Source organism: Seriola aureovittata, chromosome 23 (assembly GCF_021018895.1).
Source record: "Seriola aureovittata isolate HTS-2021-v1 ecotype China chromosome 23, ASM2101889v1, whole genome shotgun sequence".
NCBI classification, from domain to species: domain Eukaryota; kingdom Metazoa; phylum Chordata; class Actinopteri; order Carangiformes; family Carangidae; genus Seriola; species Seriola aureovittata.
This window is the reverse complement of record NC_079386.1, coordinates 913,764-936,770: the sequence shown is the minus strand read 5'-3', so window position 1 is coordinate 936,770 and position 23,007 is coordinate 913,764. Positions and strand designations below refer to the sequence as shown.

The 23,007-nt window shown below is 41.2% G+C and overlaps 1 protein-coding gene across 1 annotated transcript in view; it reads right to left on the bottom strand.

The window, feature by feature from the left end:
• ank2b (ankyrin 2b, neuronal) overlaps nucleotides 1-21,292 on the bottom strand; it is a 104,941-nt gene extending 83,649 nt beyond the window's left edge. Inside the window, 1 exon segment of the mRNA XM_056369936.1 lies at nucleotides 20,661-21,292. Coding sequence (XP_056225911.1) covers nucleotides 20,661-20,789 — 129 coding nt within the window. The 5' untranslated portion in view covers nucleotides 20,790-21,292.
• Nucleotides 21,293-23,007: the final 1,715 nt, after the last annotated feature.

Here is a 23,007-nt window from a genome sequence, read left to right as displayed (position 1 = left end):
GACTGCTTTCCTTGGCACACTGAGTGAATGGAAGGTCACATGTGTTACCCAGGTTCTCTGAGTCTCTCCACCCTACATATTCAATATGTACGGGCACTGACCCCCCCCCCCCCCCCACAGGGTTTAAGTTTAATTAGCTGATCAACATTGATCTTTATCTAATTTTTTGGGATATCTGTGGATCATCACACCATTATTATTATTATTATTATTATTATTATTATTATTATTATTATTATTATTATTATTATTATTATGGTAGTAACCACTTCAGTTAATGCTTAAAATAATAAAAAGGTATGTTGTTCAGCCTGGTACTTGATCCACTCCTCTACATGTTGGAAACATGGAACCGGATTTGATGTGGAGGGTCAGTTCCACAAGAAGCTGCGAATACTGGAAAAGCTCTGTTTAGTTATGGACCAGACATCTTTATGTTCGGTGATACCCGATATAACAATATATACCAAATATGTTGAGGCTCGGTTACAGTTACAAACAGTTTGAGATGCTCCACTTTGTAATTCAATGATGTGAAGAAACAAGTTCCAGGATCAGGACAGAGCAACGACTGTCACAAAAATGTCACTAAAGTCAAGAAACCTCATTCAGACACAAACAAAATATCATCGTCCCACTGACATATATTTTTATACTCTGCTCCAGGAAAGACGAGACATGAGGACTCAGCTCCAGACTGAAGGAGCGATATGAATTCCCAGTAGCTGCACAGCAGTGGCTGGTGCTAAAGTCATTACATTGCTCTTCAAATTAGCCACAAGAGTCCACATGCTGCTGAGCAGGGATACTTTAGGAACAAAAATGTCACACTGGCCTTTAAAGGGAGAGGAGAGGGAGCAACACCTCCACCCCCACCCATCACACATACACACACACACACAAACACACACACAAAAGTTCAAATCCTGAACACCTGGGTCATTTGTCTGTACCTGTTAACAGATATTGCAAGGTACAAATTCGGCAGTTCTAACAGTGAGTCCAGTGTAGTGTTCACAGTTTTCTTTCAATGCAAAGGTGGCTAATGTGAAAACCTGCTAGTGCACGCCAGCTTATCAGTAACAGCTACAGAGAGTCCTTTTCATCAAGACTGTAACCGAAATAAAAAAAGCTCAAGATTTAAAAGTGAGACCCGACACTCCAAAAAAAAGTTACTCAGAACCTTCTTATCTGTTCAAATCTCCTAAAATACCCCACACAGGGCAGCTCAGGAGTGTCCCAGTTACCTGAACCTGATCTGTCTCTGCTGCACAGGCCAGTCTCAGCTCTTACCAACATCAGTGGAGGCTGCACAGGAAAATGCTCCACACAGTAATAATCCAGTGAAGGGTTGTGGTCCAGGTTAGAGAGGCTCCCGGCTGTCCTCAGGCCCTTGTCTGAGCCACACACCTTACACACCGCGTTGCCCATGATGCAAAGTATTCAAGGCTTTCCCATCACAACGTAAAGGAACCTAAATGAGCATTTAATGACTCTGATAATCCATTCCCTGCTTCCCCTACCCTCCCCCTAAAAACCTTACAGGCTACCATCCAGGGGGGGGGGCGACACCCTCAGTCCTGACCAAACCTCACTTCTCTCTGGCCTAATCAGACCTCCTGTCACAGTTGCACCACTTGACTGGACTTGGTCCTGTTTCTACTCCCAGCACAGTGCTAGCTCTTCCTCATTGCTAATCCCAACTCCCTGATCATTGACTAACATCTCCCCCCTCCCCACCACGTCTATTTTTACACCCACCAGCCGAGCTATGCATGTAGAGAGAGAGGATAGAGAGGGTGGTCGGCTCGGGCCAGCAGGCCAAAACAAAAAAAGGGGGAGGGGGCATCACAGACACTAACTAATATTTTGTGCTCATATGAGACATGTGTTCTCCAAAAAGATTCCTAAACATGAAACTGAAACCAGAGACACAATAAAAACCCTTCAGAGGCCAGTGGCTCCTGTTCAACTTCTTCTTATCAATACATTTTCTGTTTTAAAACAAATCAGGAAACCCAAATCAGATTTTAAATGATTTCCAATGCAAATCAACATGTTTCAAGTATTTGAATTTGAACCATGCCCAGCTCATTCTGGGTTTATCTCTCAGTGGCACTGAACTACGTCTCAATAAGTTACAAGAAACCAGTGTAACCCCAGTACATATACACGTGTGTTCCCCTGCTGATGCCATGTACATGTGTGGCGTGGCTCCTTTAAGGTTCTAGCGGTGTTCTGTCGTCAAGGGGAACTGTGTCCAGGACACTTGTCACTATGTGCCATTAACGTCTTGGATACAACAGATGCTGTAGACTAATTAAATCTACAAATATCATTACAAGTACTGGTGGTTACATGAGTTGACCCCTGCTGGTTCCTTTGGGACTGTGATCACCCGACCTCATGTCACGGACTGTTTAATTGAAGTAGGCATCGTGTTTTGCTAATGCAGATCTGTGTCAGACTGCGGGCCAGAGCAGGGCCGTATTGATTCTGCTGGACTGGATGAAAATTAAAGTCACACAGACCTTTTCATCGCAATTGATTGGCTCTCAGAATTAATGGTGTGCTGTTTAAACGAAGCTTCAGATGTCAGGTCGCAAATGCTTCTACATGTCAGTGTCAGTCTGTGTGTTTGTATTTACTCCGTGTGCATGTGTGTGTCCTTGTGTGTTGACATCAGGGAAGTAAATGTCCCCATTCACTTTGCAGTCTTCTAGGTCATGACTCAGACAATACTCTTACTGTTGAAAATATCACCCAAGCAATTCTCATTCACTGAATATGTTAGCGTAGGGAGAAAGACTCCTTATTGTTGAGAGCATCATAGAAACCACATGAGAAAGCAGCTTTGGAGTTTTCTATGAATGAATTAGTATAAACCAAGTGAGCAAGCACAGGATCGTCACAGTTTCCATATATAACAAAATCCCAGTTAATGAGAGGAAGTGAAAACCATCTGAACATTTCAACCGAGAGTAATGTACAATCAGAAACAGAGCTCAAACCGTTGTTGATTTGAAAACACCTCTTCAGTTAAAACTAGAATCACCTCTTCGTGGTCCTCTGCCTCCTCCACTCAGACTAGTTTCAGGTTACCTCCCTGTTTATCCAGAGTCATAGAAAATATGAACCATTTGTGTGAAATTCTGTTATAATTGCTGTGAAGTCTTGATTCTTATGGCTAAAAAGTGTTTTCGTGAGATCACTGTGACTTTGACCTTTGACCTTTGACCACCAAGATCTAATCAGTTCATCTTTGAGTCCTAGTGAATGTTTGTGCCAAATTTGAAGGGATTCTCTTTAGGAGATATCATGTTTTGTTAAGTCACTGTGACCTTGAACTTTTACCAACTTTGGTGTTAGTGAGATATCATTTCCACAAGAATGGGACAGATGGAGGGACAACCTGAAAACAATATTCCTTCGGTTATGACGGTCGCAGGCGTGGAGATATGAAAACAAAGCCTTAAAAGTAGTTGGAGACTCCCTTAATAAAAGGGCTTATTATTAGGAATGCTATGGTTTGAATTTTAAAGGAATCATATCAGCTGATTGAACAGGATTCCTGGTGAGGTAACATGGTTTTGTGTAACTTCACAAAATTAAATAAAATGGGATAATGGTCAAACAGAAAGACATACTGTGCATCCTAAGGAGATTTAAACTGGTCAGTCTGATTAGAGCATGAGTCCCCAGAGCAACCAGTCAAAAGTCATTTTATAATACAGTCAGGTGAAGCTGTGTGTGACCTTTAGCAGCACCTAAGATAGTAGGTGAAGTTTTCTGCTGCATGTGTAAGGTGAGAAGAATGACCTGCTTCTCTAATGAAAATATCACTCTGGTTGGAATGGCAGGGGGTCTTGTTTCATGGCAGCATCATATACATGCAAGTATGCACACACACACACGCACACACACACACACACATGCACACACACACACAGGTCACTGAGTTGCACCTATCATTCTACATACAGCAGGCCTATCTGAGACATGTGAATTATATTGAAGTGTAAATAAGAGGTAACAAATGCAACATGAGGTTGTCAGTAAATGACTCCTCTTGTAAAAAGCAAGAAGAGAAACACAAGTGGATTCTATCTCACAATTTGTCTCAGAGCAAGACACTGAAACATTTACTGACCAGAAACCAGTGACCCGAGCCCCATATTTGGTTTGTGGAAAGTTGCATATACTTACTCTTACCCCTCTTGACTATGACGTGTCCAATAAATGCATAAAATGCCCCAAAAACCTCATTTGATTTGGTAATGTCAGTTACTCAGCAATATCTATCTAAAGTCAGCTAACATTAGCCACTATTAGCTGCTGGTCATACCAGACCCAGAGAGATCATACCAGCAAAACTCATAAACTGAGCAGGTTTGAATTTTATTGCTCTGCATTTGTAAGGAGAAGAACGTGTTTTGTCTCCTTTCAAGTTGTAATAATCACAGTTACAATCACAGTTAAGCAAGTGATCACATATGCATATCATTTCAGTTGGGTTTAGCTCCATCACCAGCCAAAACACACAATTAGATGTGGCCCTCCACTGCGCTGTCACCTCCCAGGCCTTTTTTAGTTTCATTAACCTTCTCCTGGATATAATTTGTTTAATGTCTTGTCCAATCTCCTCACTGAAGAGCAGTCATCCGCCAACACACTCATCCAATTAGGGAGGCCAACTGATGAAGTCATGGGTGTGGTTGTATGTGTGTGGTTTGACAAAGGTCAAAGCTGGCCCTGTACAGGTAGACCACATAATTCTCCTCAACTCATCAAGTTTAAACAGGAATCTCTGTAGCCATGGAGACCCCCCCCCCCCCCTTCCCCCAATTCAGTCCCACTGGGTAATCCACTGGGCGGGGCGGGCGTTGACAACAAATGCTTTTAATCTGTGCTCGACCATATGGCTTGCTGGCTGCGGGAGGGTGGGGGTTGTTAGGCAAAGCCATGTACTACTGCTTTATGTTGTGGGGGTAAATGTGATGACAAGAGCGTGTACAGGAGGTGTATGAAAGGATTTACTAAAGAGGGGAAAGGCAGGAGAGACATTTTCATTTGAAAGTTGAGGGGGTTGTACTGTAGCAGCTAAATGCTAGCAGGGCGGGAACACGTCCCACATGCTAAAGCTAACGGCTAAATCCAAGCAAGGAATTTTATATTTGTCACCATCAAGTACTTTAATGCTAGATCTGTCTACCCATAACAATCAGGCTTCACTATAACATAACTGCTATGGAAAAAAAAGAAAACATGAATTATAGAAGTTGGAGGCTGGGTTGCTATGGAAACACAGATTTAGAGAGGGTTTGTGCACAGACTTTTCTTCTGCTTCTTGCAGAAAATAGCTTGTTATGTGTGAAACCTCTGTAACACTGACAGATCTGATGTTTTGAACTGGACAGTGAGAGGACGGAGACGTGGCCCATGTCTCTGTTTTCCCTAACGCAGGACTGACAGGTTGATTTGCTCCTTGAATAGGCCGCAGAGCTGGTACAAAGATTATTGAGACCCCATGTGAATTCTTGTTATCCTGATTCTGCCCATGTTATGATCACATCTCATTATGTGATCATAAATGACCATAATTTAGGTAGTTAGCATAAATTAGGGAACTGAAAGCACGCAGCACATCCTGGGTAAAGGGACACTTGCTGCAATGTGCTACTGACAGAACGGTGAGGCATCCACACTCTACTTTTCTGTAGCGTTGTAACTATAGGCTACCGTTAGTCATACTGTCAGAAGGTGATCAGAGCCAGAAGCTTCCTAGCACATGACGATTGCCTTTCAGATGTGATCCTACTTGTGTGTGGCTCTACTTGTGTCGACTACTTGCTTCGTGACTGTCTGACAGGCAGGAGGAGCAGAATGTACATGTCATTTGCGGCTGTCTGCGATCTGAACACAATCCAAGCCTAAACACCTCCAGATGTTGTCTGCCCATCACATACCATTGCAATGTGTTCTGTGGGATTTACACCTGCAGCAAGATAAAACAAAAAGATCCAGATAAAAATTGCAGGTGAATGCTGTGTGGAAATGGGAGTGAGAGTTAGGGTTGTTTCAAGTTTAGTCTCATGTAATTCCAGCCTCTGCAAAGCCTGTGTGTCCAATCAGAGATGATTTCTGGAGAGTCCCTGGGGAGGAACAGCAGCACAGCCTCAACCACACAGCTGCTCGCCTCATACACTGTCTGGGATTCCAGCTGACCTCACCAACCCTACAGTCATCATGCATTGAAGAGCACATACATATATATATATATATATATATATAAATATATATAGCTATCAAGTTGCATTGTAGGAAGTGTAGGATCCAACATTTTGGAGCTCGACTATTTTGCTATCTGATTAATTTTAACCTTTTTTTTGTAAAATATGTCACTTGCAAAGTCAGCAACGTAATGCCAGTGTCATACTAATCTACTGGAGATCAACATTAAAATATTTTTCAAAAAATAAAGAAAATGGAGACATTTCTTCATTTCTACTAAGAAAATTACAGAAGCCCTGAGAGGCAAGATAGAAATGGTTCAGCCAGGATAATCTTTCTAAAGTATACTTTTTTTTTTTTCATCTGCAAAAACAGGATTAAAAAAAACTTTTTGCCAGGTGAAAAACTTTTTTCAGAATTTTTCAGTTTGTTGTTGTAATACTCATTTCTGCCACAAGAGCCACATGCCACACATACACTCTAAACACAAGATACACATATTGTTGGTTAACAAGTTAAGTAACATTACTGTCATGTCCTTCCTTTGGCTGGAAATTAATAATTATATATAATAAATAATATTTTATTCGGTGAAGGCTTTGATAGGTCAGGTGATGTATAAAAAATCAACATCAAGCAGCTCAAGGTGGATGAAAGAATCAAACACAGGATTTTCATCCATGAGACTGACCATTTTATTCTTTGAAAGGCTTTACTATTCCTTCCTTACATTCATGAAAAGATTTATTTGAGAAGTTGAAATATATTGCCTCAATAGTATTACTCCTGTAGACTATTCCTTCATTCAGCTCAAGGTACAAAAAACAGACTTAAAACTATAGGAAATTGCTGCATTTTGTGCTCAGTCATGCAATTACAGTTTTTTTTTTCGATTGCTTACACACTACAATTAAAAATAATATACAGATTTTGAAACGTGACACACAAGGAGCAAAATGTCAGCCCAGATTTGCACAACTATACCTCACACCATAACACCAAACACACTTCTCTACATTAGACGCACAATTCAAAACTGAAATCCTTTGTGTGTTAATTGCTAAACACTGCCGCTGAAACACCACGCTCAGTCACCTGCACTCAGGATGCGCATGTGAAGACACATTCAAACAATCAGATCACACAGAAATCACGGCTTGATCACCATAAATAGGAGTCAGGTTTGCTCTTTGGTGCGCAAAAGCAATGGAGGACAATTTTGGAGAAAGAATTAGAGGAAGAGGCGTTTGAGAAAGAGGAGAAGGAGCGAGAGGAGAAAGAGGCAGACCAGAAAGAGGAAGAGGACACAGAGGGCGGGTCAGAAAAAATAGGACAATTCTTAGAGATGAGATCAGAGATCAACCTACTGTTAATGTACAGTAGGTGCCCAAATAATAGTAATTCTCATAACTTGACACAAGTATTTTTCATGAACAAAGGTGTAGGGATACAGGCATGCAGAAAGAATTAAACTGAGTTAGGTGTAGGTTGTCTTTTATTGATGTCAGCTGTCTATAAGAGGCTCCTTGAGACCCTGAAGGACAAACAGTGAGTAATCACACGTACATACGCCAGGTAGCGGTGCTGGTGTCTGGACCGGATCCAGTTGGGCAAATTAATCACAACGAGCCTCTACCCCAGGTGTGTTTAATTGAACTGGTGTGACCACAACAAGCCTCACGAGCTTCGCATGGCTTCTCAACAACACACAGAGAAGAAGCTGGTGCGTGGAGGGATGGCCGACGCGTCTGAGATCAGCAGGTTAAACACCCGCCGAGCGGTGTAAGGGATGAGAGGATGACGGAGGAATATCTAGAGGAATGACGCAGGTGGAGATGAACATGTGTAAGATTTAACATACACAGTCTCCAGGTAGTAACAGTAATATCACACCTCCTGGCGCCACACCGCTCTCTTGAGTTCTTTATAATCCTGACATGAAATTCAAATCATTGCCTCTCACTCCACCACTTGTGTTGTCTCTACTTTCTTTTTGTCCACTGCCTCGCTCCATCCTCATTCTTTTTCTGTAAAATTCCATATAGTTGTTGTAATTAGCTGCACTAATAAATCATTACATGTAGACTAGGGGTCAAATGTCAATGTGTAATGAGAACAGTGACAAACCCACACCAGCCCTCAGCTCTACAGTTTGTTTTAGCTTCTTTTAGCTCCTTGCTCGGTTTTAGCGCCCGCGGCGTTACTGTTTTGGCTCAGTCTTTCAGCCTTGTTTCCAGTTTTCAGTGGAAGAGCTCGCAGACACATTTAGCAACCAGCTGGTGAACACTGTAACATTCAGCAGCTAAAGAGCCAGACATTTCTTCTCAGAAGATGGTGGAGACCAAACCAGAGCTAAAAGGTGTGAAATTCTGGACTCACATTACACTCCAAACAGATGCTAACGAGGCTAATGTTTGCTAACATGCTCAGCATATCAACCTGAAGGGTAGATCTGTAGCAGATATTTTCTAACTTATCCTCTGCTTAAAGAGACATGAGCGAAGCGACAAGTTTCTGGTGCGAATGAAAAACATTTTTCTTAGACATCATATGAACAAGAAACTCTTTGCAATAGAAAAAACTAGCAAAATTAGCAGACCTACTCAACATACTGCTCTTAACTCTGAACATCAGAGAAAACGTTAGCTTTCGCTATCCAGGGTTAGCATTGCGTTCAGCCTCCGCTTGTTAGCTTCCTGTAACTACAAGCTGGTGGTTCGGTTGACTGACATTTATGACATGTTACTGACATTTTGTCTCAGCTTTTCACAAGGTTATGATAGTATTTCATGAGATATACCAGAAGAACTGCTACTAAGATAAACAAGATGTTTTACCCTGAGCACAAGATAGCTAATGTCTGGTATCAACTGGAGGCTTCAATCTTGATTTTGTTTAAAAATGAACTTGCAGCCTTATTTTCATTTGTTGTCCCTGGCCAGATGGAACCTAAATAATACACACAAGATAATACAGACATATCCAAAAAAAAAAGAATGTGGCTTTAGAACAAATGGTAGTGAGCTATACTCTATACTAAATAAGTAAGATCAACACAGACAAGACTAGAAGCTAGAATTTTTATTTTAGTACACACCAGAAACTTGTCTCTTCGAATGTCCCTTGAGGGCCTCCATACTTAGTCATTCACTCATTCCAAACACCTCCGCTGTGTTGGGGTGAGGCATAAATCTTAATAACACATATCTCAAAACCTGGACAAATAAAAGCAAAACTCTCTGCTCTCTGGCTAGTAGGTGATAAAATATCTGAACTACTGTGCTACAGCCAGAGGTTGTTCTGATGCCAAACCCCAAGGGCCAAATTCCCAAAAAGTGAGTGTAGTCCATTAAGACCTAAAGTAGCTAAATCTTAATTTATGTGGAAAGATGTGGAGGCAGATAGCTTTTTTTTTCAGGAGGAGTTCTCTCTGAGGATAAGCTCCTTTGGGTGATCTTTCCCCCTTGCATAACTAAGCCACACAATCATCTGCTATACAGCACTGCACTTCCAACTCTGGACCACATCAGTGTGACGACAGTGTCTGACACACACCGTCATCGACAGCCTTTTCACCACATGTCTGACGAGACCTCGTGGAGACTCAGATAACTAACAGTGACGGCCACCATCCTGAAGTGTACTTACAAATGAGTATAAACATGTTTCATTTTCGTTTCACTGAACTTAAACGTGTTGCTAAATCCTGATAAAACAAAATATATGCTGTTTTCAAAAGTTAAGATTACTTGGTACAGAAATGGAAAGAGTCCCGCATTATAAATACTTCAGCGTCTGGATAGATGACAAATTTACTTTTAAAGTTCACATAGACAATCTTGTTAAATAACTGTGGGTGAAACTTGGCTTGTATAGAAGTAGAACTCATCTGTCCAATGTACTGTAGAAAAATAATTTTTGAAGCTGTATTTCATTCCCCGCTGGACATGGTGTTGTCATATACTGACATGCCACTGTCGCCACCCTTAAGCCCTGATATCACTCTGCTCCTAGATTTATCACTGGGCATACCTACAGTACCCATCGAAAAAGGTCAGCCGGTCCTCTTTCTCTATGAGACCAGATTCATTTATAAAGCACTCTCACTCTCACTTATAGAACTCAATGTAAACACTCATCCAACCAGCTCTCAGGACCGGATCACACTGCATGTTCCTCAGATCAACTCTGAACTTGGAAAGACTGCTTTTAGGTTGTTTATGCTTTTGTGCTCCAGACTCGTGGAATAACCTACAATAAACTTTGAATAAAAAATTGAACTGAGAACATTGGGACATCTTAGATATATGCTTTTTAAATCTTTTGGAGTGTGATATTTCTGAATGCAGCCTAATTGTATTTATTAGGAACAGATTTTTTTGTATTCTGGTTGTTTGCTTTGTTTTCTGTCTTTCCGCTTTTGCCATCTCGGCATCATTGACAATGAGGGTCAGCTCTCAATGTATCTCCAAGAAAATAAATAAAGGTTGATGATGGTGATGATGATGATGATGATGATGATGATGATGATGATGAAGAAAGCCAAAACTGCAGCAATGAGACCATGATGGAACACTGCACCTTCCTCCCCCTCTTTACATCTATGACTAACACGGCCATAACACAGTGCCATCAACCAGGGTAGACCCTGCTGTTACTCTCTATAGTGGATTCTCCCTCTCTTGGTTGCCATGGCGACAGGATTGGTAACTCTCCTGAGCTGCAGTGTCCCATAGTGCCACAGCAAGATTATAAATGCTCTAATCCAGGATTTTGCCAATCCCAGTTCAGCATCAAACAGTGGTGCATGCTCAACATCCATGTACCATCAGTGGGGTGTGTGTGTATGTGTGTGTGTGTTTGTGTGTGTGTGTGTGTGTGTGGGTGGGGTGGGGGGGGCTTAAGTAAAGGTTTTGAGTGTGGGGGGGCATCATGGAGCCACAGTGAGGATGTCATCAAATGTTTCTTCTCTGCAGCGAAACAACGAAAAATCTCTCTGTCTCATTTACAGACATTAGTTCTGAGACAAGCAAACAGTGACTCCCATACACATACAGTTATCATTTTATTACTAATGATAATAATTAAGGATAAACACAGTAATCAGAAAATATTACTTTAGTAGAATGACTGAAATACATTCATAGACTTTGAACATAGACACAGGGTGTACAAACATTCGCTCTGATAATCCAGCAGATCAGAAGATAGATCCATACATAGATGGAGGGGAGGTGAAAGGGGGGGGTGGGGGGGTGGAGGCAGAGATTATCATCTCTGCCACAAACATTTCCCTCTAAATTGCATCAGATGAGCATCCAGCTGTGTCCTGAGATTAGATGTAAAAACAAACAGCAGAGTGGCTTTGCCATCAGGACAGCCAAATAATGTAACAGTCTGGGGAAAAAGAAAAGCATGCTTTCTGACAAAACTCCTACACCCAGTATAGTGTTAGTCCAGGGGAAGCCTGTGGAGAGACGCAGCAGTGTGGCATTCCACCAGGATTTGTAGCCAAAGTTCAACTGAACCAAACAGACCTTCAAGCCTCACGTCTGACACTGACAGGAAGTGGAAGTTATGGCTCTTTCACAGTGGAAAATAATGGAGGAAAAGTTGTAGTTGTATTCCAAGAGCTTTGCATGGAGCATTAAGGCCTCAGTATTGCTGCAGATGAACTAGGTTGTACCACTGTGTGATGTGTTGAACACTGCTGCTGCTTGCGGCCACGAAGGATCCTTCCACCCACACTTACTTTTTTTCATTCATGTATGAACTGCATTTGAAGTTTACATTTCAGACTACAGTGAGCCATTTTCATAGCAATGCATTGGGGGCCATCTTGGAAAGCAGTATCCAGTTTTTGTTAATACATCCATGGTGTCAACTAAAAGCAGAGACTTTAATGTGGTTGCACTCATCTCTCTGCGATGAATCACACAAACAGCAGACTGTCAGTCTTTACTTGAAGGTGCTCATTGTTCGGCACTAGGTTGTGCATAAAACGTGATGAAAGTCGACAAACCTCTCTGATCTGAAGATGTGCAGAGGTGGTCAGTCGTCAACACCAGGTGTATTTGAATTTGGAGACGTGGCTGTTGATTCAAAGATCTGGAACAAGGCTTTTTGATAAAAATCAACCACAGTCTTAGTCATTTTTTCCATGATGGCGCTTACTGCAACTGTGGGTCACAGGTTCCAAGCAGTGACCCCCGACCCACGGTCTACAGTAAGTGGGACAATGTTTCCTTGGCTTCCTTGATGCTATTGAGAATGTTTAGATATTTGTTGTCGTGAAAAGGTTTCCACTTTCCAGAGGCTCAGACATACAGTGAACAAAGTCCCACCCAGGCCTCCAGGCTCTGGGAAATGATTAATTACAGTGATTACAGCTGAGAAACAAGGTGTGTACAGAGTGCCCCCTTGGACAATCAGAGGATCTTCTGCTGAGTCACACACACAGAGTCAGTCCCACAGTGTGATGCCACACCTGCTAAACAATTTCCACTCAATTATTTGTCCACTTCTGTCACTACAGCTTTTAAATGTCTTTAGTGTAAAATATTGTGCACAAACACTATTGTGAATCGCTCTTATATTTCAATTTACATCGCAAACTGTACGTAGCTTAAAAGTAGCTCTATAATGTCACAGGTGAGATCCATTTACTCAGATTCTCACAACTAATACTTTGAAAAGGTTCAGGTCAAACAAAAATTACCATAAAAACAACCATGACGACAATGGTGAATGGATTATTACTGCATCGGCCCTACAGCGGATTAGTATTAGACCATCAATCTCCTGTTATATTTCAGAGGCAGAGTCAGAAACAGAAAGAGAACAGAAAGACCCGGGGAAGGAAGATTAAGAGGTTAATTATGTAATCGTTCAATTAATTTCAATTTGGGCAGTTCTGGCAGGAGCTTTGTAACAGCTCCTCTGGGTCAGTCGATCGAGTAATTAAGTATGAAATGTGAGAGCCAAACAAGTTTGTGAGGTAAGTTTTTTAGTTGAACAGCTGGTACTGTTGTCAAGGCAACTGCCTCTGGTGAGAAGTTACATCTCTCTGCGGTCATACATACTGACTCTTCAAATACAAAGATGTGTGGACTGCAGACTGCGGAAATCTTCACTGCTTCATTGTTTGCATGAACACAGAATACGTGTTTGTCCAGTTCTTTGATTCTTTTTCCCGTTTGCTACAATGATACAAACACTGATTTGTTAAGTGTACAGTAACAGCACACCCCCTAACCACGACACGCTGAGGATATCTAGATATATATGCTATGAATTATGTGCATATTTGTATCATCTCCTTTTGATTACTGACACCGGTTGCCATTCAGTGAACTGCAGTCAACATTCTGTAGCTTGTGCTTGTGTGAGCATCTGGGGTATTGGCCAAAACAGTGGATTGATGGAGAAGGAATTCAGCCCTGCATGATGTTTGGATACTGACAATTTAAGGATTACACAGGAGAAGAAGAAGGAACCACCAGATCATGTTGGGTTTTGAATGGGAATGAATGGGACTATAGACGAGAGACCGGCGGTGACGTAATGGCGAGCGTATGGAATAAGCATAAATAATAAACACCACTGGCAGCAGCGTAATGTCCTAGTCCCAATGGCCCGTCCGACTCCACAAGACTGAACGTGTTTGACCGGCACCATGTTGATAGATAAGTTACTGTAACTAAAGTTACACTTTTATTAGTTATAGTTTAACTATAAACAATATTCTAGACTGTATTTGACTCTCCAGCGTCCATAGGTCTGGCTATGCAAAATTATAGTTCATTCAATGTTTTGTTGAAATAGGATTTTAAAACCATAATATTGTTATCAGCTGATGTTGAATCTAGTTTTCCATCGACGTCGGTCACATTGCAGTTTGACACGCTTCACTCAATATCAGTGTTTTTTGTGTTTTTGTGGAGATTGCGTGGGAGTCTGTGCTGTGCTGGAATTTGTCGGCTCATCATTTGTGGGACTCACTTTCTGAGCTAATGACACAGCATAAGAGAAGCACAAGTAAGCAAACTGATTCAATAATATCCATCATCATCATAGCACAATATCTGACTTAAGTTTGCCAACATCAGCTAATGGTAGCCACTATGGACAAAACCTCTGAGTGATCAAACTGAGCAACAGTGTGATTTGTTGCTGGAAGAATGCGTTACTTCAAAAGTTACATGCTGCTTTATTAACATTAATGTGAATAATTAATGTGCAATTCATTTGTTTGTATTTTGCAGGATGTTTTGTAGCTGCTGTCACCATGGAAACACAACTAAATCCTAGGGGAAGCTGAATGACAGAGAGGGATACATTTTCTTTTGGTGGATTTCAGGGCATATGAAAGGTGAATGCGCATTTCACAGTTGAGCAGCATCCTGTTCAACTGCAGCTGCTGACAGCAGAGAGAGAGAGAGAGAGAGAGAGAGAGAGGACGAGGGGAGAGGGAGACGAAAGGCATATCGAAGGAGGAGTTGTGACAGGAAGCATGTTTGAGAGAGAGAGATAACGATCCAGGAGAATCAAAGAAGGTGAAGGGTCGCCTACTCGCAGCTTTTCTGGGTGTATTATACCTGCAAGGGAGATGGGCGCACTTGTTAGGATTGCACTGCAGCGCTCGGGCGAGTGCAAGGGAAGACAAAGCAGAGAGGGAGTAAACCACCTCACATAAGGAGAGTCTAATAATAGATTACATAGATTACAATGTGAGGGAAATTAGGGTTTAATTCCTCGTGTAAAAAGGTGGCTGTCTCCTCTACCACACAACATTTTAGATGTCTGCAGCGGTATGGAGTATCAGCTGTTTCCAGCGGGCCCCTGGACTACAACACACAGATGGAGACCAGGGGACTTTCAGTGAATCTCATGTCGCCAAGCTAGGCTTCATTTTTTATTTTATTTTTTTACCTTAAAAATGATTACAGGAGTCTTTACATCTCTTGAAAACTATGGTGGTAAGAGCCACGATGAGCTCACATATAATATACTTACAATTGCACGGCACACACACGTGTCTGAGGATTCAGACAACACAACCAAGCTAATGACAGGGAAACCTGCATCGTTACGTCAATTCTGTAACACTGCCATTTACAGTTAAAAGTTAAATGTGTTTCAGGAAACTTTGATTTGAATTTGAAATCATCGTAACACAGTAAATTAGCTTGTCTTCAGCCAGAGGAGAAGTTAGCTAGGTTAGCGGGTACAACCATAGTATTAGCTTGTTAACAAACCAGCAGGCTAATTCAACAGGGAAGCTAAGTTATTCAACTAGCTACCTGGAGCGCAAATGACTAAAAATGACCAAATGAAGTTAGCAATAGATGAATTAATGAGTTAGATATCAACTGAAAATCCAACAACAAATGGGCAACAATTAACCAAGTGTGTTTCACACTGTTTCAATGATCAAGTGTTGTTAAGGGGCTGTAGATGCATTCGCAGCTCCAATTACAACCTACATGATGAAGATCTTTGATATGGCAACCCAAAAATATGTTATTCAGTCTTTTGAATAGTATTTGTTTCCCCAACTCACTGTACAACAATTGTAAATGTGTGCAATTAACTTAACTTAAAATCTATCAGACTCATCAATTATAAAATCAAGCAAAGCCTCGACCTTTTCAGGCTCTAGATTTAACAACAGTGGTTTCTTCTTATAGTTTTTAAATTGCTTATCTATAAACCTTGGTGTATTATAATACAATCAATAAAAATTTTTCTTAATAAAAATCAACCCAAATACAGAGACGACACCAGTCGCAACAACATGATTAATCATGACCAATAAATGAGCGGTGATGGTTGAAAAGAGCAGTAATACATGTACATGTCATTTTTCCTACACAGTTCTCACTTTCCATCCTCCTTAAAAAAAGTTTCTATAATGCACAGTTATGATGCATCAGGTGATCAGAGCTGTAAGCTAAGATCCACTTTGTTATGGACTAAATAAGTGTGGCTTGGCTCCAGGGTTAGACGTGGACTTTCAGTGCACAGACTACTGCACTGACTCTGGCATCAGAGTCATTACATTCCCAGCAGGACTGTGAGTGGGCAATGCTGTGTGTGTTTAGTTAGTGTGTGTATTTTATGGAAATATAGGATAGTGTCTACTAATGTGACAGTACAATAAACTTAAGTCAATGTATATTGTACTATATCCTACATTAGTGAATTCATTTAGAGGAGGCTTTACCCAGAGGTAAAGTTGAGAGGCTACATTCCACATTCACACACAGTTAGCCAAACATATCAACCATAAAGCTATTTCAACAGTTTGTGGACAGTTAATTGATGCACCTGCTATGACATCACAGATTAGGGTGTGGCCAAGGGCTAAATAATGCGCCTCAACATTTCAATCCTCAGAAAACACCCACACCTCTCTGCAGTTTCCTGTGACTCTGAAGTACCTGAAGACTAATGAAACATCTACAACATCCGCTACATCCTGTCGACTGGCGGTACAACACATAAGACAACAACAGTGTTTCATCGAGATATATGGAGACGTGTGTGCCGAATCAATCCTCTTCCACAGGACGCCATTTTACATTGAGAGAAAGATGGATTCATGCACACGACACGTGTAATTTCAAGTACCTAACTCATTCTGTGGATACCTTATTAAATCTCTCGTACTTAATGGCACCACAACCCCTACAGTAATTTATGTGCCTTATTGAGTGACTGGTAAAGTGGTAAAGTGTACATGCACATGCTGAGAGTGTGCATGAGAGAGTATGTTACTAATTTCCCTGTTATGTTCAGTCCAATGCTGTCCTGATTCCTCCATGTAACAAGTAAGACGCCCGTTTATGCATTTACCCTGACAAGTTTTATTTATTCATGTAAGTATATTTCCACACTCCTGTGCTTTTAAAGTGCGCTCCCCACAGTGTTTCCTCATCCAGACAGCTCTCCCCACCACCCTGACACTGTTGGCCTACATCTTACTGACTTTCTGAGGTTGCTTTAAATCCACCGGAACCACATAAACAGACAGTTATTGCTCTATCAAAGGTTTTATTACAAGACAAGTTAATCTTCTGCTGTTTTCTGTGAAGCAGCCAAATGTGAAGGTTGGTTTCAGGTCGAGAATGAATAAAAATGTAAGGTTCTCATACACAAATGTAATGTATCACATCTATGTCCCCATATCAAGAGTGATGTTGCCATGTATATCACCTATAAGAGGATATATTATTATTGCATACATACATTCTCTGGATATATGAAGATGTACGTTTATAATATGTATGAAATACCCATAATAAGATTTGTACATGTACATGTTTTGAAAATATTATGCATTTGTATATGGTATAACATGTTGAAAGCATATATGTTAACAAAATATATTTAATATTTATTTTAATATATATGCAAGTTTACTAAAAGAACATACTTATAAAAATTCTATATGCTAATAGATATTTTTCTTGTTCATTTCTTATTCATTTTAAACAGTATATTTCCCATTCTGGGAAAGTGTTCTCAGGTCTCACTTTTGGACCCTGCTATATAACCTATATAATATTAACATATACTGACAGGCTTTGAGATGGATATATATTTACATAACATATGTTAAAATATAAGCATACATAAATATACACATTTGTATGGGCTGGATTTCGATATATATAAAACTGTTCCAATTTGAACTGTGATTTATGTAAAATATTTGACATACTGTACATGTTTTTATTTTATATGTACATATATTACATTAGTGTATGGTTGGACATAACCTCAATACAATTAAACTTTTATTGCAATTTTCTGGGTTAAATTTTGGTTTAAGGATTCTAACAACAATCATTACATTCTTGGAAATAGTGGTAATTTGAACATTTTTTGACATTTTCTGCTTTTTTAGCTGCTAACAGGCTTTTAATGTCCAGTATCTGTATCTTCATTAAGATTGGTTTATCCACAATCCAAAAAAAAAACTGTAAAAGGAAAACTCGTTAGGACGACATGCGTTAAAGTCTGGGCTTGGGTCAGCAGATGATCCCGCAGCATATAATGGATGTTTGCTGCATTCAAACTGATGCACCATGTTTAGGATGATAACCTATAAATACCCCCATGCTGATGTATTTGACAGGAAATCCAGTATTATGCGAACAGAGTGTTTGAGCATTTCATAACAACATGCACTACACTGTCCAGGCCGAGCTCTCTGATACCCACTAAGCACCATTTACACAGGGTTAATTGTTTCCCACCCAGAGCTGACCGACGGTGATAAAACTGTGGTTGGACAGCAGGAACCGTGTCACTGTGATGTAAACGTATGCCCCCCGGGTGATTGCTGGACTATCCGAATTGAATCTATTTATCACTTTTAGGTGTGTGTGTGTATATTTGTGTGTTTGACAGCCAGAGGGAGATGACACGAAAATAATCCCATGTGATAATCTGCCTTGTGGTTGAGTCAATAATAACAGCAAAGAGGGGTGGAAACGCTAAAGCGACACAGCGGCTCCTCATCCACACGGGCATAGAGGTCACAACGAGGCTTCAGCTTGAGAGATGCTATTTTGATGCCAAGTGATGGTGTGTATCAGAACACTGCCGTCGCTCAGGGGAGAGGAGAAACAGTAGAAGTCCAGCTCCACACATAAGAAGCAACATGACAGATCTGAGATTGAATAATGTTCCCGGTTATCGTTATGTCATTCTCTATTTCCCTTTCATGAATGCATGAATCAACCTGACACAATAGACCAATGTCTGTTATTTTCCTTTAAATATCACAGGTTATTGATGTGACAGGATCGTCCGTTTACTCTGTACAAATACTTTACTGTCATCCTCCATTTCTCTTTCAAAATGTGCTTTCATGAACTGAATCAAACTGAAACCCTTTAAATTGTGATTGGTTGTATAGTATATATTAACGTTTGGTAACTGAACAGTTTAACCAGACACCTATGACCTGTTGGTAATGAATACAGCAGAATTAAAGTGCTGGTTTGAGGGAGACTACCTCAGGCTTTCTCAGCCAGCATGTCACCCACTCCGGTCATGAAACATACAATGTGTTGGATGTTATCCCTTATTTAAATATTAAAAGTTTGATTTCAACATGGTCGCCCATTCACCCCGTACACATTTTAATACCCACATTAGAGTTTAGGTCTTCCTCCATTTAAATCCATGCAGTGATCCAAGCTAACAACTATATGTGACTATTTTTCTTAAGTTGGAATTTGACAGATTTTGACAAATTATTCTTCCTCAACCAGACTTTCCTGCATCCTACATTTCCCTTTCGTAAAATACATGTCTGTCCTTTTTGATTTAAATACCACAAGCGTGCCCAGTCTTTCCCCACATACTGTATATTACTGCCATCAAGATAACTTAATAAAAAGATCCTCAAATGTCTGTGTGTATCCGGTGTCATGTGCAGCCAAAAAAAAGCAGGTACTACAGTCGCCCTGAACTGCATCATGTGCACATATCTACTCCTTGGAATGGTGTGTTGGCATAAACCTCTCGTAACAGAATCACAGCCCATGAAGAGAGCGTTTCTCAGGAGAACTCCTCACCAATGAAACCACAGCTTCTGTGTTTGATGAGAGAATACAGACACAGAGACTATTCGTGAGCAAACAGAGTGAACATCCACCGCACAGCCCGGCGGTGCACCAGAGGCCGGTCTGCGTAGGTGCATCTACAGGGAGGCAGCGGGAGTATTTAGTGGTATTTTACTCTACACAGAGTGTGTTGTGATGGTGTCTACCCGCAGAGACAGCAACCCTGATTGAGAGGGACTGATGACGTGCACAGTGCTCATTTATTATATTGCGGTAGGTACATGATGACGGGCTGAGGAGTAGGATGGAGGACGGATTGAGGAAGATCTTTCAGCGGTGGACGAGATGAAGATGAGGATGAGCAGGGGCAGCAGCAGGGATCAGGCGGGGTGCAGTCATTATGGCCATGTTCTGCTGGAATCACAGCTTACTGTGATTTGTGCTTTGTGTGGTTTGGGTGACAATGGGATGATGTCACGGATCACGGAACACAGTCTTAAAACAAGCGTTTCTATACATTATTCCTTTGAACATTCTCTTTCCTTTAATGGTGCCACTGAATATCACTAGATGATGATGAAGGTGGAGGTGGAAATTATAAAGGTGAGGATATGGGTGGTCTTTGATGATTTCCACCCCGAAAAACTCATCCACAGTTCTGGATAATAGACTCCGCTAAGTCTTCTTCAGTCAGTAAAAGAGATGTGACACCTTTACTGACTGTTGATGATGATGATGATGTTGAGGGATGACTGGAAGTGGGATGAAGCAAACCACTAACACAATGATTGGTCACACAAAGCGGGAAGGGATGGAGAGGTGTGTGATTCCAGAGAGTCTGCCCGGTACCTTGCGCTTGCGTTCAGCCCGTTCCCGGGAACGCCTCCTCCTCTCTCTGGCTTTCTCCAGAGCCTTCAGGTCCGGAGGTTGGTCCATCTCGGACCTGGCCTTCTTAATGTGAGCCGCGGCGTGAGCCATGGCTGCCCTTTCACCGAACACACACGAAAAAAAAAACTAAAGCTTTCGGATCACTTTCAGAAGTCCTCTCAGGAAGCTTGCCTCATTGGCAAAGTCATCCAAGGAAATAAGTCTCCACCTCACCAGGTGACTCTCTTTTTATGTCCAAGGACAAATCGTCATAAGATGATGAATGTGGGAAGAGGATAGAGGTGGCTCTAATGTCCTCTAGTCCTCTAACCCACCAGCTCTCTTCACCCATGCAGAGAGTGTGTCTGTTGCAAGCCTCCCTCCCTGCTGCCTGGATAACTGCATCGGAGACAGGGATAGAAAGAGAGGAGGGGTGGGCCAGTACACGCCACCAAGAGGTAAGCTAGGAGACCAATAGAAAGGCAGAGAAGCCAGAAAGAGACAGAGAGGTAGGAAGAGAGCTCCTCCCCCTCCCTTTACCGCTTTGGCTGCAGAGGTAGCAGCAGATATGGAAACCTGGGAAGCCTCTGATCTGGACTCGTCAAATACATGACTTCCCCACTCATCAGGCACCAGAAGGGGAGGTGGGGAGGAGGGTTGTGGGGATTATAGAAAACAGAGTGAGGGGAGGAGTTAGAGGAGACAATATGTAGGAGGGGATACAGGACATGGAAGCATCAGCGAGTGTCCTTTGGAGCAAGAGCAAGGAAGGTACCACTGTTACCGAAGCCAGAGGGGGTAAAAAACTTTGACTGTAGTCAGTATCTTCTTCCAGATCAACCTCCCCTATTAATGAGTGTGAAATGGTACAGTCTGCCTGTGTGTCTGGGAGATTTCACAGCTCCAGAGCAAATACACACAAATAAATACACAACCAAAAACACATAAGTCAGTTTATTTTCAAGCACACGTTTACAGTTTTTTAGCTTGAGGTCATGAAAATGGGCCAAGGGGTTCCCACATGATATTTCTATACCTGACTACAGCAACTACATCTAAGCTTTTGCTTTTGCATTTATATTAGAGCAGGTTTCTCCTGTACATCATCTTACATGCAGATTAGGTGACACAGTGAAGGCTTAGCAGCTACAGCATGAGCTGAAATCAAACGGACCACAACCTCCCACACTTCTACATTATATATCCTATATGATGAGGCAGAGAAAGAAGCAATGAGCTGGCTGACTTCAGCAGCACTCACTTCCAAAAACAACCTTCAGTGGAAGTGATGCCACTGTGCATCATTTCACACAATCCCTGTCCATGGTGCTGAAATCACAATGTGTTTTAAGAGCCACTGAAGGACAGCAAAGATTTCTATCCAGTACTATTTGCCAGAATATACAGAGCTAAAGATCCACTATACAGACATACATATGGTAATGTATTCAATATCATTGTTAGCACCAATGTCTCAGTTCAGGCAGCCTATAAGAAAAGCCAGCTATCACGAATCACACTTGAGGTAGCCACAGCTTTAACACCACCAACTGGTTTTAATGTTGTGGCTGATCAGTGTTGCTGTTGTTGATAATGTCCTTTCGTCTACAACGTCCAAGTCCTCACCCTAACACTCTATGAAGACATTGACTGCGGTGTTTATCTTTACAAAGACCTCACCCTTTTTGCTTTTTGATACCATGGCGCCTCCCCATGGCCAGGCCCAACATTACAGCTCAGTCAAGGTGAGTGAGAGTAAGCAGCCTCAGCTGGGTGTTGGTGCTGGACAAAAGCAGCAAAAGAAATGAAAAGGAGAAAAAGTCCACAAACTGAATATTGCAAGCTCCCAGAAGATTTACTTTTGCGCCGCTTTGACGTTCAAGGTCTTCATCAGACAAAGGAAAGCATTATAAAATGATGATGAGATCAAACATTACAAAATAGCACCCATCATCTCAAAAACCATTTCTAAGCATTTCAAACAGTCTGTACCTTCCTAGCCTTTGAAATGAAGTAATGTCTACTCGTGAAGGATGGAAGAGACGGGGATCATTCGTTTATGTGGAAGGCAACATCAGGTTGACGTCAACATTCCTAACTTTCCAAACAAAATGTAAAAATAAAAAATAAAAAATTCAGTATAAAACGATACAACTGTGTCAAATAAAATGGACATTTAAAATTAAATTACAATTAAGTCACAAACTACTGTAAACAACCTTGATGAATTAAATCACAATTCACACAGGTAGTACAAAAAAAATAACTTGGTATAAGCAAAATATTCAAAATAAACTAAGAATCAAAATTCTTTTTAAACTTTTCGGGC